Source organism: Lampris incognitus, chromosome 3, assembly GCF_029633865.1.
Source record: "Lampris incognitus isolate fLamInc1 chromosome 3, fLamInc1.hap2, whole genome shotgun sequence".
NCBI classification, from domain to species: domain Eukaryota; kingdom Metazoa; phylum Chordata; class Actinopteri; order Lampriformes; family Lampridae; genus Lampris; species Lampris incognitus.
The window spans coordinates 14,317,483-14,337,482 of record NC_079213.1 but is presented as its reverse complement, the minus strand read 5'-3'; the positions used below and the strand labels follow the sequence as shown (position 1 = coordinate 14,337,482).

At 46.2% G+C, this 20,000-nt stretch overlaps 1 protein-coding gene across 1 annotated transcript in view; it reads right to left on the bottom strand.

Moving 5' to 3' along the window:
- Positions 1-17,920, bottom strand: part of wnt5b (wingless-type MMTV integration site family, member 5b) — a 29,873-nt gene extending 11,953 nt beyond the window's left edge. Inside the window, exons 1-3 of the mRNA XM_056277869.1 lie at positions 17,745-17,920; positions 16,648-16,735; positions 13,325-13,484 (exon numbers count right to left, since the gene is read on the bottom strand). Of these exons, the coding sequence (XP_056133844.1) occupies positions 13,325-13,484; positions 16,648-16,735; positions 17,745-17,920 (424 nt within the window). The remainder of the gene's footprint in view (positions 1-13,324; positions 13,485-16,647; positions 16,736-17,744) is intronic.
- Positions 17,921-20,000: the final 2,080 nt, after the last annotated feature.

Below are 20,000 nucleotides of genomic sequence, written 5' to 3'. Positions count from 1 at the left end.
CAAGGGGAACCAATCGAACTCTTGGTAGCATTTTGACAGCAGTGCCCGGCAGCCATTAAAGGTGTGGTTTAAAAACCAACCTTTGAATTATGTCTGAAACTTACCCCCCCCCCTTCTCCCCAGTTGTACTTGGCCAATTACCCCACTCTTCCGAGCCGACCCGGTCGCTGCTCCACCCCCTCTGCCGGTCCGGGGAGGGCTGCAGACTGCCACATGCCTCCTCCCATACATGTGGCGTCGCCAGCCGCTTCTTTTCACCCGACAGTGAGGAGTTTCGCCAGGGGGATGTAGCACGTGGGAGGATCACGCTATTCCCCCCAGTTCCCCCTCCCCCCCGAACAAGTGCCCCAACTGACCAGAGGAGGCGCTAGTGCAGCGACCAGGACACACACCCACATCCGGCCAATTGTGTCTGTAGGGACGCCCGACCAAGCCGGAGGCAACAAAGGGATTCGAACCACCAATCCCCGTGTTGGTAGGCAACGGAATAGACCGCCACGCTACCCGGACGCCCCTGAAACTTAACTCTGATTGGCCTGCTTTGCTTAAGTGTCACTAGCCTCAGTTCTTATGTGTTTCTTTTTGCCGTTTTTGCTTCCGTTGTTCTTCACTTTTTACGGTTGACTCCACCATTTTGTCTTTTAATTCCACTTGAACTGCCTGAGAGATGTGGCATCGCGTGTGGGGCTGCATGTGTCTGGTTAGCCGGAGCAGCTTACCAGGTTTCCTGTCACTGACGGCGCACACAGGCCACTCTCACACATGCGTGGAACAACGCATGTGGACTGAAAACACACACACACACACACACACACACACACACACACACACACACACACACACACACACACACACACACACACACACACACACACACAGCTGCCAGCCCAACACCTTGGTTGTCCTCACAATAAACAATAGACGTGTTTTGAAGGCTTGTGAAACCCATAGTATGTTACGCTGAAAGGACAACAGGAGCTTTAGAAAATACCTCTGCGATCCACTTTGTGGGGCTAATGTGTACCTACTTTGAATGTGTACCTACTTTGAATGTGTACCTACTTTGGAAACACTTTGTGTGTGAGGGCAACTAGAACTTGAGCCCTAAATTTGCTTTATGTCGGCCTCATGATGGATGCAACAGAAAAAATGGCTTTCTTCTTTTGTTCTCTCTCTCGCTTGCCCCCCCCCCCCCACATGTGGTACCTGACAGTGATTCTCCAGGCCACATGGAGCAGAAATGTGGCCTAGAGCCTACAGCAAAATATGCTTCAAAGAAGGTGTATCATAGATAAAGAATCACCTCTGCGAAGTAACCACACTATTTACCTGAAATGCAGGGCAGCTTGTTTCAATAAGCCCGATGCACAGACCCTTACTGGTAATTGAGTTTGGTTTAATGGGACGTCCTGACAAATGCGGTGAAGGAACAGGAGGACCCCAGGCTACCGTCGTTAACTTTGAGGAGGTAACTCGTAATGAATCCCTTAACGTTTCCGCTAAACTCCAATTACAAACATGGGGGTGCACTTTCAACTAACAAGGTTGTGAGTCATCCAGTATCCACCCATGAAAAGAGGCCTGTGGAGATTACCTGCACCTAGCCGTGGAAAATGAAACACGGTTTTAGACTGCAGACTTCAAGTTATACCGACAAAGTGCCTCACACCTATCATCAAATGCACACAAATGTGTAACTTCAAACATGAAATACCGACTTTACAGAACACTCGGCTAGAGCACCGCTGTAAAGGATCATACCGGTGTTTTTGCATGGTTTAGCCCGTTTACTGCCAATCCTGTAGCCTGATTGTCAAGAATTGTCATTGACTGAACAGAATTGTCAAGTCAGTACACTCCATTTCTTCAGTCTGTCACTGCCTCCTCTATGTTCGGCTGTTGCCGTTAGGGGTCGCCATAGCAGAGCATCCATTTCCATTTCTTCCTGTCCTCTGCATCTTCTTCTGTCACACCACCCACCTGCATGTCCTCCCTCACCACATCCATAAACCTCCTCTTTGGCCTTCCTTTTCCTCTTCCCTGGCAGCTCCATATTCAGCACCCTTCTCCCAATATAACCAGCATCTCTCCTCCACACATGTCCAAACCATCTCAATCTTGCATGTCTTGCTTTGTCTCCAAACCGTCCAACCTGAGCTGTCCCTCTAATATAATCATTCCTAATCCTGTCCTTCTTCGTCACTCCCAATGCAATTTTTAGCATCTTCAACTCTGCCACCTCCAGGTCCACCTCCTGTCTTTTCATCAGTGCCACCATCTCCAAACCATATAACATAGCTGGTTTCACAACCATCCTGTAAACCTTCCCTTTAACTCTTGCTGGTACCCTTCAGTCACCAAATCACTCCTGACACTCTTCTCCACCCACTCCACCCTGCCGACACTCTCTTCTTCACCTCTCTTCTGCACTCCCCGTTATTTTGGGCAGTTGACCCCAAGTATTTAAACTCATATGCCTTAGTCACCTCTACTCCTTGCATCCTCACCATTCCACGGTCCTCACTCTTATTCACGCATAGGTATTCAGTCTTGCTCCTACTGACTTTCATTCCTCTTCTTTCCAATGCATACCTCCACCTCTCCAAGCAAGTTTCAAGTCTGCAGGTTGATTTTACTAATACCCTAAATGAATAGAAACTGATGGCTCCATGGAAGACAGAATAAACACATTAAAAAAATTCTAAAACACTATGTAGAGTGCTTGGCATAAATCAGGATTAAATGCATATCATACACACGCCATTTGCTTTAAAGGGCTAAAACATGCAACAATACCGGGACTTAAATGCTCCAACAATTTCAATGCGGGGAGAAAAAAAGGGGGGGATGCTACACAACAGATGAACCCAATTTCAATTATTTAAATCTCTATAGAAAACAAATGGACCCTGTCTAAACTCTGAATTGAACCGTATCCTCCTGACACGAATTCACACACCGCAGCCAGATAGGTAAGTCAAAGTATTCAGCAGTCTTACAAAGAGAGACTCAATGAGGATAAATGTTATGTTGTGTTGTGTTGCGTTATTCACCGAGCCTGGAGCCAAAAAGACAACCAGTGGGTTTAAGCAGGATTTGAATAACACAGTGGCTTTCAGGGGAGCCCTATTTTCTGGCACGCTTCTACACGTCACATGCACGCACATACAGGGACATGTAAGCAAGCAAGCAAGCAAAATTTTATTTATATAGCACTTTTAAAACATACAGTTACAAAGTGCTTTACACTCACTCCATCCATCCATCATCCAAACCGCTTATCCTGCTCTAAGGGTTGCAGGGATGCTGGAGCCTATCCCAGCAGTCATTGGGCGGCAGGTGGGGAGACAACCCTGGACAATCCGCCAATACAAAAAATACAAATAAATACTAAAAATAAAATGAATGAATATAAAACATGGCATAGGGAGTAACAGACCAAGCCAAAAATGAAACAAAACACAAGGCAGGGGTGGGGAGCTATAAAAAGGCTTGCCTGAAATGATGGGTTTTTAGAAGCCGCTTAAAACAGTCCAAAGATTCAGCGAATCTAATGGATTGGGGAAGATTATTCCAGACGCTTGGGGCTAATACTGCAAAGGCGCGGTTGCCTTTTGTTTTGCAGTTGAAGTGAGGGATGGATAAAAGACCGTGGTTTGAGGATCGGAGTGGTCGGGAAGTGGAAAGAGAAGATCAGAAATGTAACTGGGGCAAGATCATGCAGTGCTTTAAATGTAATCAATAAGATCTTATAGATTATTCTGAATTTTACAGGAAGCCAATGGAGGGATGCAAGAATAGGGGTAATAAAGACCTAGGGCTAGTTCTAGTTAGTAGTCCAGCACCTGCATTCTGAACCAACTGTAGACGATTTAAAGCAGCTTGGTTGAGACCAGAGTAGAGGGAGTTACAGTAATCTAGACAGGAGAAAATAAAAGTGTGACTTAATGTTTCAATATCCTTAAAAGACAAAATATTTAGGATTTTTGCAATATTTCTTAGCTGAAGAAAATAGGATTGGACAAGCTTAGTAACATGGTGATCGAAAGACATTCTGGTCAAAGATGATACCAAGATTTTTTGCAGTAGGTTTGATGTTTGAATGAATTGGACCAATAAACTGATCAACTGCAGTGGCAAAGTTCTCAGGACCAGTTAAGAGAACTTCAGTTTTGTCAGGATTTAGATGGAGGAAATTTAGGCACATCCAGTCTTTGGTGGCAGCTAAGCAATCACGGAGGGAGGACAGTTGATTCAGGTTATTGGGTTTGGCAGAGAAATAGATCTGAGTATCATTGGCATAACATATCTTGAAAGTGATTAAACAAATGACCCAGAGGAAACATGTATAAAGAGAAGAGGACTGGCCCAAGGACAGACCCCTGAGGGACTCCACACAGTAGAGGAGCTGATGAGGATACAAGATTGTTAACACAAACATTAAAATATCTATTAGTCAGAGTGAAACCAATTTAATGCTGTACCAGAAATGCCAACCCAGTTCTCCAACCTATCAAGTAAGATGGCATGATCGATGGTATCAAAGGCAGCGGTCAAATCTAGTAGAATAAGAATAGAGTATTCACCTTTATCAGCAAGCATAAGAATGTTGTTGGACACTCTTAGCAATGCAGTCTCAGTACTATGCTTGTGACGAAAGCCAGATTGAAATTTAGCGAAAATGTGTTTACCTCAGTCAGCTGCAGGATTTGAATTCGCAACAAATTTTTCAAGGATTTCGGATAAGAAAGTTTGAAAGCTGGTCTATAATTCTCTACCCTTGCCAGACCAAGAGAGGGTTTTGTTTTTTTGTTTTTTTGAGGAGAGGCTGAACACAGGCAATTTTCAAGTAGTCAGGTACAGACCCGGATGTGAGTGAGCAGTTGATGATAGAGAGCAGGCTGGGACCTAAGCCAGTGTGCGGTCAATTGCAGGGTTACTGCGAAAAACATTCTACTGGTACTACATATAGTCAATACTGTCAATAACATTTCACTTCATACAGAGAAAATCTAGCCATGCAGGCAACCAACCCAAAGAGACAGAAAAACAATTCACCGTTGCAGTTTTAATATCACTCGAGCAGCAACAACAAAAATCTGCACAATGAATCGGCCAATGGTTTGCACTACACTTCTAAACAGACGAGAACTAGGTTACATCACATGACAACACTGGAACATGCCCACAGCCTCAGTTGTTGGTCTTACACAAAACATAAAATGTAATGAACACAAACACAGCATTGGCTTTTTTTAACCAATATTATTATTATTATTATTCAACCTTAATGTACAGATGTCTTTATGCATGCACAATAATCCTGGTAAGGAAATTGACCTTTCGCAAAGTATCGCCCCAGAACGGTGTTTGTCCAATCCTACCTTAGCAACGGTCCGTCAAGCTTTCAAACACACAACAAAATGCTGAAACGGTGTGCCTATGGGATCTGTAAATCGGATACTAGATATCTGAAAAGTTTGGAGGGGGTGTAATTTTCTTTCCCTTCCCGAAACCCAGAACGCAAGAAGCACAATGTCGGCAATAGATTTCGCAGTATAGCAGACCCCATGGCCTGCTTAATCCATCCAAAATCAACAAAAATACCTGTCTGCTCCAACCTAAGCTTGCTACTAGCTATTATTGAAGCTAATACAGCTAACGTATTATTACTGTTACTTCTACCCACACAATGCGCTGATTTCTTCCTTCATGTTTTGGTGTTTTCCGGTTACTTCCTGGATAGTTCTGAAATGCTTGACGGGCATAGCAACAGTAACTAAGGGGGGCGGGACTTTGCGAAAGGTCAGTTACAGAAAGTTGAATCAATTCATCTGGACACAATGTTTAATGGGAGAAATGTTTCATCACTCATTTAAGTGACCTCTTCAGTCTCAACTGACTGCAGGTATCCCCACCCTTATAAACAATAGAGTGGCATAATGACCGAAACCAGTGATTGGTTTCATATGCAAACTCAGGTGACCATTAACTGGAGTTACAATGGCCATGTGTACTATTCACAGAAGATTGGGGAATAGTTGCAATCACAGCATTGTAAGATGTCAAAGCCAGGAAGACGTCCAAACAGTGCACCAGCCAATCGAAGAGAGGAGAAGGACAACAGCTGTCTAAGCATAAACCAGTGGTGAGTCCATATGTGGCGGGAGTTTCAGAACAGTTGAGACGTGTATTTTCCAAACACTGCGTCTCAGTTGCTTTCAAAACCCAAAACACACTACAAAAGAAATTGGTCCACCACAAGGATCGAGTTCCCCGGCACAAACAGAGCAGTTAAGTCACAGAAAGGTGAATCAGTTCATCTGTACACAGCATTTAATTGGTGAAGCATTTCATCACTCATCCGAGTGACCTTTTCAGTCTCAACTGACTGCAGGTATCCCCCATCCCTTCAATACAGAGTATGCTGTTAAGTGCAGGAGGATTGCCATGACTTGCACATCGGGGAAACTAAACAGACACTGGCCAAGAGGATGGCACAACACAGAAGATATAATGCAGCGGTGGCTAACCATGTGCCATGGAGAGCCATGTGTATGCAGGTTTTTATTCCAACCCATCTCCACACCAGGTGATTTTACTGATACATCCTTCCTCTTTGGTTGAAGGGTTGCTAATCAGTGAAATCACCTGGTGTGGAGTCCGGCTGGAATGAAAACCTGCATACGCATGGCTCTCCATGGCACATGGTTAGCCACCCCTGATCTAATGCATCAGCCTAGGACTTCGCAGTCTACACCCACCTACAGACCAGTGGCCACTCCTTCAAGGATGAGGATCCTTGATAGGGAGGAACGCTGGTTTGAACCGGGGGGGGGGGGGCTAAGAGTCATCTGTCACCATCTTACAATGCTGTGATTGCAAACATTCCCAAATCCTCTGTGAATAGTACACATGGCCAATGAAACTCTAGTTAATGGTCATGGAAATTTGCATATGAAACCAATTATTGTTTTCGGTTGTTATGCCATAAGGGTGGGGTTTACCTGCAGTCGGTTGAGACTGAAGAGGTCACTTAGATGAGTGATGAAACGTTTCTCTCAATAAACATTGCATCCAGATGAACCGATTCACTTTTCTGTGACTTAAATGTACAGAAAAATGATAAACCTGTGACATAAAAATGGACAATGCTTCAGTAGCGTGGCGTGGGGGCAATTTTCTGAGGGAGCCAAGTGAGACAAGACCTCTAATCTATGTCCTTTTTGTTTTTTTTGGGGAGGGGGGGGTCTTAAATTGACGAGACATATCTTGCCGCTTTAACAGCCAACGTAATGTAACCTGATGAGCTATTAGAGCACCTGGTGTCATTTTACAAAAAATTGCATCGTACAGATCCAGGACTTTCACACGACAGTTATCTACCTTTTTTGCTGTACAAAACACAGGCTATACAATATTGCCCAGTTATTCAGATGCACAGTACAGATTCGATAATGAATATAACAGGCATTCATTCACAGACCCAATCATATGATGTTTAAAGTTTTACATTCACATCAAGTCTCAGTAGGCTACATATATCAAACACGACTTACAAACCCCATTGTATGTGTTTGACATAAACACTTTTCCTACTTACTGTTTAAAACTAGGCCAAATGTTCATTACACAACATGACCTAAAAGACTAACATCAAGTACCAGACCTGCAGAGGCTATAAACAAACACCATCTCATCTAAACAGGTAACCTGGCCCTATGGCTGCTGTCTGTGGTGCTTATTTTCTCTGTGTGTAAATAACCCCAATAAAACAACTACTTCAGTGGGCTGACTAACACATGCAGCTGAATCCAGTCAAGCAAGCCACAATACATCTAAGCAACATAACCACATCAAAACCTGCACACACAGCTACATGGGCAGTTCGGTCAACAGTAAAGCCGCGGAGAGAGAAGGCGCGTGCATTTCACTCACCCAGGCCTTTCTCCTGTCTATCATGGTGGCGAAGTGGTCAGCAAGTCAGCTTTGGTGTTGGCCTGTCGTCAGTCTTAATTTTTAAATTGCTACTGCATTGGTATTTTGGTAGGTTTTTTTTTTTTTACTAAATTCAAAATCTCCGCCCTCCGAAACTGCATGCCACTACTTGCTAACAGTGATATCAATACAAAAAAATAGCTAACTTAAAAATCTCCCGTTTTTTTATTTCAGTGACATTGATAAACATGCTATGATTTGATTGGTGTGAGGCCAAGGGGCAGCTGGCTCCACTGACTAATCGTAGTTTGGCAGTGGCATGACGGTAACCTCATCTGATTGGTGAATCCTTCAATTTTTTTTTCACCAAGGGAAGCCAACTCTGGCCTGGCCTCCCCACGGGCTCGTCTACAATAGGAGTGCAATACAGTATCTCACCACACATATTGACTGACATTCAATACACGTTAACGCTCAGAGGGGCGCTGTTTCACTCATTGTAAAATACTCAATGAGAAATGGGGAAGAGACGGCAGCAACAGCGCAGAAGAGTTACCGGAACTGTTAAACCAAGTGTTTTATTAAAATGACAACTACAGTTTGAAAAACGCGGAAGCCTGGCTTCCCTTTGCCACGGCGATGTTTCGGAGCTCCCCCTAAAATTTCTCAAGGTAGTCTTTCAGGGGAGCTCACGTCTTTGCTCCCCCATAATCCCAACCTGGCGTTTATGAGTCCTTTTTAGGTGGCAGACTTCAAATAGTGAGCCCGGATCTCGAGGAACGGTGTCAGCAGCGCATCGGGCGCATTTCAAAAGAGGAGACAATGGACAATCTAACACTAACACCTCCATATAAACCTGACGACTGACTGTAAATAGCAGAGGAGGGGGAGAGAGAGAGAGAGAGAGAGAGAGAGAGAGAGAGAGAGAGAGAGAGAGAGAGAGAGAGAGAGAGAGAGAGAGAGAGAGAGAGAGAGACGCATACAACGTTGCGGAATGCGAAACAAACTAACGGAACGGAGACACGCACAAAACGTGTGTGTGTGTGCGCAGAGAGAGAGAGAGAGAGAGAGAGAGAGAGAGAGAGAGAGAGAGAGAGAGAGAGAGAGAGAGAGAGAGAGGGGTTACACCTCTGGCTGACTGCCTGCAGCGGATTTGACACTTAGTTGTTGATGAGCGTCTTCCCACGTTTCCCGCTGAGCATTAGGCGCATGTGCTATAACCCGCCAAGAACGCGAACATGTATGACAGGCTTCATGAGACCCGGTGAAAAACAAAGAAAGAAAAGAAACACCAATGTCATCACGTTTTGTTGAAATACCGAGGCTGTTAATTTCGGTACAGAAAGGTCAGACTTTCCTTTTATAACTTGTTAAGGGCACGTCTATAATCACATAGCGAATATGACGTCTCCCAAATAGTACCAATCGATAATAACCACTAACAAGCTTTACAGCTCGTGGCATGTTTATTTTGTCTTTTTAATCCGGGTCGAGTAAAGTATCATATAAATGAAACACGAGGATGGCTTTATAACTAATGTGTTCTTTAGTTTGCCCTGAAGATCATCGCCAATCAAGAAAAGCTCAAAATCGGATTAGCAACATATCAGAATCAGGTTTTATTGGCCAAGCATGCTTTACACATACATACATACAAACATATATATGTAAACTACTAATAAGACACGTTAGTCCCTAGCTAACGGATTTGACCCTTTAGCCGAGCGGTTAGTGATGTCGCCTTGTGGTGCAGTACACCCCGTATCGTATCCCGCACCGGGCAAAAAAATAACCAGTAACACATACAAGGAATTTGTCCTTGCCTGTCAGTAACACTCAGTGTACTTTGCGCAACACAAGCAAACGCACACTTAAATTGCAGGCCTATAAGCTCGCAGTAATTTCATAAAATGACCATCACTGTCAGACAGAAAAAAGACTGACTCAGCGTAGTTGGATTTGTTCATTTGAATTATGGCATGAATGTATATTCTGTGCTACTTTGAGCCACTATAAAACATCTCATTCGCGACTGACGCCTGTTGAAATATATTTTAAAAGCCAATAATCGTTCCTCATTGAACAACCAGTGTTTTAAATTGTACCCCTCCTCTTTCAACACTGTCAGTCAAAATTAAACTCTTATCCTCTATTAAAACAAAGGGTTTTTTGGGGGGGATTGTTCGCACTTTTTTCTCCCCAATTGTATCTGGCCAATTACCCCACGCTTCCGAGTTGTCCCGGTCACTGCTCCACTGTTGACCCAGGGAGGGCTGCAGACCACCACACGCCTCCTCCCATACATGTGGAGTCGCCAGCCGCTTCTTTTCACCTGACAGTGAGGAGTTTCACCAGGGGAACGTAGCGCGTGGGAGGATCACGCTATTCCCCACAGGCCCCCCCCCCTCCGAACAGGCGCCTCGACAGACCAGAGGAGGCGCTAGTGCAGCAGGAACAGGGGACAGGGACGGGGGTTGGATGGGCGGGGCAGCGCGGGAATAACAAATATAATGTGCCTTACACTACACACACACAAACACACATATATATATATACACTCACCGGCCACTTTATTAGGCACACCTGTCCAACTGCTCGTTAACGCAAATTTCTAATCAGCCAATCACATGGCAGCAACTCAATGCATTTCGGCATGTAGACATGGTCAAGACGATCTGCTGCAGTTCAAACCGAGCATCAGAATGGGGAAGAAAGGTGATTTAAGTGACTTTGAATGTGGCATGGTTGTTGGTGCCAGACGGGCTGGTCTGAGTATTTCAGAAACTGCTGATCTACTGGGATTTTCACGCACAACCATCTCTAGGGTTTACAGAGAATGGTCCGAAAAAGAGAAAATATCCAGTCAGCGGCAGTTCTGTGGGCGAAAATGCCTTGTTGATGCCAGAGGTCAGAGGAGAATGGCCAGACTGGTTCGAGCTGATAGAAAGGCAACAGTAACTCAAATAACCACTCATTACAACCGAGGTATGCAGAAGCGCATCTCTGAACGCACAACACGTCGAACCTTGAGGCAGATGGGCTACAGCAGCAGAAGACCACACCGGGTGCCGCTCCTGTCAGCTAAGAACAGGAAACTGAGGCTACAATTCGCACAGGCTCACCAAAATTGGACATAGAAGATTGGAAAAAGGTTGCCTGGTCTGATGAGTCTCGATTTCTGCTGCGACATTCGGATGGTAGGGTCAGAATTTGGCGTCAACAACATGAAAGCATGGATCCATCCTGCCTTGTATCAACGGTTCAGGCTGGTGGTGGTGGTGCAATGGTGTGGGGGATATTTTCTTGGCACACTTTGGGCCCCTTAGTACCAATTGAGCATCGTGTCAACGCCACAGCCTACCTGAGTATTGTTGCTGACCATGTCCATCCCTTTATGACCACAGTGTTCCCATCTTCTGATGGCTACTTCCAGCAGGATAACGCGCCATGTCATAAAGCTCGAATCATCTCAGACTGGTTTCTTGAACATGTCAATGAGTTCACTGTACTCAAATGGCCTCCACAGTCACCAGATCTCAATCCAATAGAGCACCTTTGGGATGTGGTGGGCCGGGAGATTCGCATCATGGATGTGCAGCCGACAAATCTGCAGCAACTGCGTGATGCTATCATGTCAATATGGACCAAACTCTGAGGAATGTTTCCAGTACCTTGTTGAATCTATGCCACGAAGGATTAAGGCAGTTCTGAAGGCAAAAGGGGGTCCAACCCGGTACTAGCAAGGTGTACCTAATAAAGTGGCCAGTGAGTGTATATATATATATATATATATGTGTGTGTGTGTGTGTGTGTGTGTGTGTATAAGGAACGACTCCTTATCTTAAGGAACGGTTGGCAACCCTATGTGCAAGTTATATTTGCTGGCTAGCTAGCCAAGTTAAGCTAGTTAAATACCACGAAACAGGAATTGATGTTAAGTTTTTCATTTATTTACGTTCAACGCATGACTCCCCGACTCACTGCCAGCCAGGCACCATCTCTCGGGGGGCAGTTTGTACAATACCGGCTGGTTAGACACAACTTCAATAAAAGTCTGCACAATGGCTCACCACAGGTTTGGCCGGTCAAAGTTCACCAAAGTTGAACTCTACGCGAAGCTAAGATGCAAATGTTTTATTCGCCCCTTTGCTCGCATAGAACGGAAGTGAACGGGAGGCGAATATTTGCCAGCGATCATTTTACACGTGTGACCGCACCCTAACGGCAAGCGTTGCGAAATGAGCAGTATCTTGACTCCCTAAATAAAAGTACATTATAAATGTAATGATTATCATTATTACACCTGGCGAAAGTATGGCTAGAAGCCACGCCCCTTTACAGAACTCTCTCCAGTCAAGATGGAGGACACGTCTGGATCACGTCCCCGGCTGACGTCATTACGCATAACCAACGCTAGTTGCGATAGGACTTAAAAGCAACGCCACGACATTGACTGTCGCTGATCCATGATGACGAGATAAAATTGCAAGGTAACATGATGAATTTATGAACTTGTGACTTACTTTTTAGTAGTGATGTGTTGGTCGTGAACGAGTCAACTCCTTTAACGACGAGCCGATTTTTTTCTTTTTTGGCGAATTAAGAGCCGGAATTCCCATCACTATAACTCGGCTGTCTTCTGTTTGGTGGAACAAACTTGCTATTAGCGTTACGTAATCAAAAGTTCTTGTTGCGACTTGGCTGGAAGCGTGCTTGTTCATTTTTCAGGCAAGATTTCGCTGTCCCGCCCATGGCACTGATTGGCTTATCGTTAGTTTTCGCCCCCCCCCCGCGGCGCTCATTGGATAATCACTTTTTCAACCAAGAAACCGCTGTTTCCCGTCATGATGCCGGACCAGAAGAATGGTTTTTAATCTATCTAATTTGATCTAGACCCAGGCAATAGCTGCGGTGGAGTTTGAGCAATCCAAATCCAAAAACACAATTCAAATAATCCATTCAAATCCATTTTGGTCAAGTAGAGTCACTGGTGCTGCTATGTCAGCACCTTCAAGCAAAATGATCAACATGTTTGAACCTTGTTTTCAGCTATTGAGCAAGTAGTATATATGTAAATTAAGGTCTTATCGTGAGCTTGTTCTGCCATATCTGCTTGCTAACCAACTTAACTCCATCTCTTCTTCAGAAACACTGTTACCCGCCGTATTCGTTTTTGCAACGTATGTATGTAAACGATATGTGCCACGTAATCTTTCCTGGACAGTTCTTTGGCTGACGGTAACCATTAAAATGAGCAACCACAAAAGCGTTCTTGATTTAGAGATTCGTGGAATAGCCATTGTCTTAAATACACCGATGACAGCGTTGCTAAGGTCGTGAGTTTGCATGTAAATCTTCAGGAGTGGCACCCCAAATACAAACTCACCAATCTGCATGACCCTCCCAAACACAGATGTGTCGTCCACGGTGCTGCAGTTCCATCTCCTTTGTCTGAACTGGTACTGGCACTCCTTGATGCCTGTTTTGCCTCCGTCCTCGATGTAGACCATGTGGTCCTGGTACAGTTGGCACAGCTTTTTCTGGCCCTATGGACAAAACAACACCATTGAATAGATGTATGATCATTCTCTCTTTTATAGGTTCTGGTTGTGGTGTTACGCCAAAATATGCGTGTTACGGCCCTAGTGCCGTGTGTCTGTAGTTTTCCCTCTCCAGGTAATGCCCCGCCTCCCGTGGAGCTGCCGGTTGAGCCCAGGTGATTCCAACCCTCGTCAGCTGGGTATGAGCCTTGGAGAGAGACGCCCAGCAGTGCCAGTGGGCCAGCATTGTTGGCAGCCAGAGAGCGAGCTCTTGTGTCAATGATCAATACTCCTTGAGGAGGAGGGTGAAACCTGTTACTGTTCTGGTTTCTTTCTTTTTGGTCTGATCTGAGTTTCTGTTATCTAAGCCCGGTTATTTAAGAGCCAGCTTCTTCACTTGCCCTTTTTGTTGTATATATTGACTTAGGGTTAGTTTTTGTTAATAAATCTGTTTGTTTTTACACCTGGTTCCACCTCCCACCTTTCTTATTCCCCCAGGATGCTTTTATTTTCTTTACTTCCCTTCATCCCCTGGCCCTTTAACGGGGAGCGTAACAGTGAGCCTCTCAAAAGCTTTGACCATGATTGTCCTGGATGCCCAGAAAGCGTCACCCTCCGTGGACGTCACCGCATGGCGAACTGGAAGGGATGACCGCCCTCCAAGATTGACACCCAGACCTTGATTAACCAATACCATACTTAACCTGGATGTGGGAGGAGCTGGAGCTGTCCTGCGAGTACGAAGGTGTACCTTGGGATGCACTTCTACCCCAACACCCTTTGGTAGCAGTAATTCCTACCGAGTCTAAACTGGTAGCTTGGGTTTATAGCAAACTTCCTTCTAGTGACACCAATCCACTCCCAGTAACCCAGATTTTCAGCCTCTCAGTCTTGATTGGAACTGGCCAGCAGTTTGGAACATTATTTTTTTTCCACTATTTTTTTTCCCACTCATCAGAAAGTTCACGATAAGTTTGTGCACAAATTTTACTTGATGCCGGTGTGAAGATTTAGATTAAAATTGGTTGACGGTGATTTATATTACTAATTGGGCAGCATGGTCGCCCAGCGGTTAGCACTGTCGCCTCACAGCAAGAAGTTCCTGGGTTCGAATCCCGGGGTTGTCCGACCTTTGGGGGGGGGGTCATCCCAGGTCGTCCTCTGTGTGGAGTTTGCATGTTCTCCCTGTGTGTGCGATGGGTTTTCCCCCGCCATCAAAAGAAACATGCATGTTAAGGTTAATACTCTCGTCTGTGTCCCTGACCAAGGCAATGGGAGAAGAACGAGGGGGGGGGGGTTGGTCCCTGGGCACAGCATGAAGACAGCAGCCCACTGCTCCTAGCTCCACAGGTCCCAGCTAGGACGGGTTAATTTGCAGTAACTGAATTCCCCCCAAGGGGATTAATAAAGAATAAGAAATAATAATGGCTTGGTGGCCTGTCCAGGGTGCCTCCCCACCTGCCACCCAGTCACTGCCGGGATAGGCTCCAGCATCCCCACGACCCTCAGAGAGCAGGACAAGTGGTTTGGATAATGGATGGATGGATGGATGGAAAATGTCCTGGCTGTGTTACAGGAGTCTACTTACATATGTTCTGCTGCTGTTCAAGTATCAAACCTTTTTTTGGAAGATATAAATAAAATTGTTGAAAGTATCTTTGACAAAGCCCTCCCCAGCTGCTGTGCTCTTCGTCTCATGGCGTACAAACCGAACATGTTATCATTTCAGGGGAAACGGATCATTTTAGCTGCCTAAACTGCTAACAAGAAAAGCATTATTAAGAATTGGTTTGAGCCCACTATTGCTATGAAGACAACCTGGCTAACGTTTCCTTCAGCTGTTTGTTTACTTGAATTAAGGGGGCTAAAGCTGATACTGTGATGAACTGGTCTACAGCTAACGAGATCATCCAGGGCTTACCTAAACCCAACCTTTAGCCTCGCCTTGATCTCACTTCCTAGTTTCCATATAACCCTTTATATTCAGTGCTATGTGCTGTGCACATGCATGTGCATGTTTATATGGGTATTTTTCCCCTAATTAGCATGGATTTATGATTGTATGCTGTTCCGTTTCTATGGTGTTTTGGTTATTTGTGCAATTATATTGACTTTGTGGTTGTGTATTATTCTTTGTCTTTATTTCTATAATTTTTTCCTCCTTTTTTGCATTTTTTAATTATTTTATTGACTTTAATTTTTTTCTCTCTCATTCCTGTTGTCTTATTCCTGTTCCCAGAGTGGGTTTCCTTATGTGCTCGGTGAGCTACAATTTTGTTTTATATTATCGTAATTAAAAACTGATCCCAATTGGTGTGGCTTAGTGATGGTCACAGTGTTTGATTGTCGTAGGTCTCAGTGTAACGGGGGGGGGGGGGGGGGATTGCTCTCTTTCACTCGGCTACGGAAATGCGGGAATCGACTGGGAATCCATGTACTGCTCAAAGGCACTTCAGAAATTCCTGCCGGTTTTTCCACCCACCTGCACTGACTCTGGCAGTCTGGCAGGGGTAGGACGCCGTCATTACGCTGCATGTTCCCTCACCTCAAGTCATGAAATCACAACTCCATCTGAGTGTATCTGCTTTAAAACAACTGTTTTCTATCAGCTTTATAATCATCTGTTTCCAATCTAAGGACAACCCAGGTTGAAGAATGAGTTCGTCCCACACCGCCTTTTAATCACCCCAGTTTGATATTAACCTATATCTAGGGGCATTTTAATATTCCTTTTTGATGTTAAAACACTTCCCAGATGGTCATTTTAACCTGACTTAAATTGTCATTTTCTCCAGCCTGCGGATGCGTCTGAACAGAGCGGTATCTGCTGATACGGGATGAGGATGTGGGGCCGTTGGCTGAAGTGTGGTTTCAATCCGCTACACAACCCTATGAGCAGAGCTGATGTTCTCAGCAGAGTACTCTGTGGTGAATGTGCCGAAACTCTCTGGCTGAGAGGAGGCAGGCAGACCCTCACACAAACAACAGATAAACTGCTGATTCGGCTGAGAAGCCCGACCAGCCCGTGGACTCCACTTTAGCAACAGATATCCTGGGAAACAAGCAGGAGAAGCTGGAAATCTCACGTTGAAGTGAATGTGGTTGTCCACAGTCAAAAAAGAAAAGAAAAAAACCAAGGAAGTTAACTGTTGCACAGACAGTGCCTTACCTGAGAGAGGCCGGATAGCTGACTGCAGAGGGGCTGGGCTCCTATGATGTACATCTCAGGCCGCTCGATTGGGGTCAGAGCCAACGACCTGGGAGGCAGGGGCCATATTTAGTTTAAATTTAAAGCATTAAAGCTGCGTGACAATTTATTGGAGAGTGAGCCGACAAGGACAGGGCTCTCTGGTTACACGGCTGTGGCTGCAGGAGGCTGGTCAGCAGCACCAGAGATGTGGAAGGAATACAGTTCAGAATAATTCAAGTCAGTTGTTCAGTTAGCAATGCCCCCCCCCCATTCAAGTCAAGTCAATTTTATTTGTACAGCCCATTATCACAAATTACACATTTGCCTCAGTGGGCATTACACGCCGAGGTAACATTACACAGCCTGGGCTCATATGATGCATAACTGCGGCCTCCTTACAAGCAGCTAGTACCGAAGGCTGCGGAGACAGTTACGCCTATACATACAGATTTTAACTGCCACAGGCATAACATTGCAGCATGCTGTGCAGCCCCTCTCTGCATATACTTGACTGCACTGCAACAGTAATGAAGAAAACTGAACAGGAAGGCTTTTCCTTTTTGTAAGTCAAGAACAAGTGTGGCCAATTGATTGTGCGCCTGGGCTCACCGGCAGGCCGGCAAGCCATTTGGGGCTTAACCAGGGTAAATATTGTGACAGAGCCTTCACATTTGTTCCACCCACTGCTGGCCCTGTGTGCCCCAAAACGACCCCGGACACATACGTTAATTAATGCCCCCCCCAAAATCACTGATTATGTCACAATCTCAGATCAGATATTTGTCATCAGACAATAAAGAAAAAAATCCCAAGTGTAAAAACCTAGTCCTGAACTCACAAGTCTACCACGGATCACATGAAGGATGAAATCACACACACACACACACACACACACACACACACACACACACACACACACACACACACACACACACACACACACACACACACACACACACACACACACACATCAGAACACGTCCTGAAACCACATACACACACACACACACACACACACACACCAGAACATGTCCTGAAACCAGAACCAAAACACAAGAGACCGTGGACTGACTCACCACCACGAGTTGGCATCCACCAGTAATAGCTGGGAGCTGCAGACGAGGAGAGCGGCTGCCAGCAGCAGATGTTGCCCGGCTTCGGGTCGCCTTCTCCGGGCAGGCCTCGAGTCCATGGTCGGCCGGTCTACCGTCACACACCCGGCGGTGGGGAAAGTGCTCCTATGTTGGGACATGGCAACAAAACAAAAAAAGTGAGGGATGTCCTGGTTAAAAAAAAAAAGAAAAAAAAGCCTCGTGATCTGGGGTCACAGGTAACGACACCGGAACCGACGTGGATGGATATCTGTCGGAGGGGGCGCGTGTCTCCGGGCTGAATGTGGTGGTCTGTCCCTGGACCGTCGCAGGGTCACGCTGGACTGCAGATATGGGTCGTATATCTTGCGGAGGAGCAAAGCTGCCGCGGAACAACAATCCCAAATGTCGAGGCACGTGAGAGGACCATCCAGTCGTTCCGGACCAGAGCGCGAGTTTGGAGGATCTCGCAGTAGCTACAGGGCGCGAGACCGGTGGATTTGGGGTGGTGAAGGCATATTGCCGACACATGTACGAGCTCAGCCTGCGCCAGTGCCTCGTGAAGACCTTGTTTAGAGTCCAGGTCGTAACTCCCGGTCGTGCGTAAAGCAGTCTCCCTGCAAAGGGCTTGATTTACGCACTCGGGGAGGCGGGAGCGCAGAGGGAGTCTTCCCTCTTCTTCGCTGGTCTTTCTTTACTCCGCTCTTCACGCGCAAAGCCACGCGGAGAGAAAAGCGCGACCCGCTCAACTTTGGTTTAAAGTCACATTAACAACGAGACCGAGACGCTAATTAACAACGAAGGCGGCCGGTCCCGTCCCCTCCTGTCCCCTCTAGCGCCGGGATCTCTGCGATGACGCTGCTGCCTCACTTCTCTCTCTCTCTCTCTCTCTCTCTCTCTCTCTCTCTCTCTCTCTCTCTCTCTCTCTCTCTCTCTCTCTCTCTCTCTCTCTCTCTCCCCACACACGCGCGCAGACACACACACCTCGCAACCCCCCGCCATCTCCCTCCTAGTTTTACGGCCATACGGTGATTGGAGGTGTGTGTGTGTGCGCACGTGTGTGTGTGTTTGCGCGCGCACGTCGTTGCGCAAGAAGGAAGACCAGAGACCACCTCGGCGCTGATGAGAGCGGAACACCAAACGGGCGCTGGATGCACTCAGCGTTCAGGAGGGCCGCGCTCCGTGCGCATTCACACTTGTTGAATGTCCTCAAAGTATCTGTCTAACGCGTGGCGTGCGAGGTCAACTGCAGAATAGAGTAGAATAGAAACTTGGGGGCAACATATAGGCTACATCGTGCACATCTGAAGACAAGACGGTGAATGGAAAAGACAACGAGAGAGCTAGAGAGAGAGAGAGAGAGAGAGAGAGAGAGAGAGAGAGAGAGAGAGAGAGAGAGAGAGAGAGAGAGAGAGAGAGAGAGAGAGAGAGAGAGAGAAGTATTACAAGTGAAGTGTGAAGGGGGGGTGAGGTTTTGGGAAACCACCCCTTCATCAAAGTTCATGTGCGTAAAATTCCTGTTTTAGCGGGAGTGAATAATTTGTTTGAATAAACGGCGAGTGCTTCAAACACACGTAACCCCCCTCTCCTTTGGGTAGAGGAAATAAAAGGCAGCACACACACACACACACACACACACACACACACACACACACACACACACACACACACACACACACACACACACACACACAGCCATCTCAGTGAGGAGTCGCGCGGAAGAAAAGGCGTGTTGAAGCGAGCGCCCCTCAATTCATAACCTGGTCAAAGACAAACTCTCGCCGTGTCGGTGGGCGGTGAACCTGTGGCGAAACCGGCCCCTTTGATCCGACCCACTGGTTTTCAAAGACTGGTTCGGGAACCAAAGGCTGGAGGCGGGACGAGCCGAACGGGCCCCCCGCGTATCTGGAGCGAGAGGCCGCGAGCGAGGTCTTGGTGCCATGTTTACGTTTGCAGAGACGCCAAGATGGCCGCTGGTGCGCCAGCAGACCCGGTTCATGTCCACACAAACACTTTTCACTCCAAAATGACGAGAAAATGTAAAAAGAGACACAGGAATATAATAACCCACACGGCTGCTTATCAGCTTATCAGGTTTACATTAACGTATACAGCTGTGCAGCATGCGGCATCCCCGGTAGCGGGCCCAGTGTGGCCCACTCCTCTTCCGTCCCACGTCTCTTATGCTCAGACTGCATCTGCACACTTACTCATGTTTCTGATACGGAACCTCGCACTAAA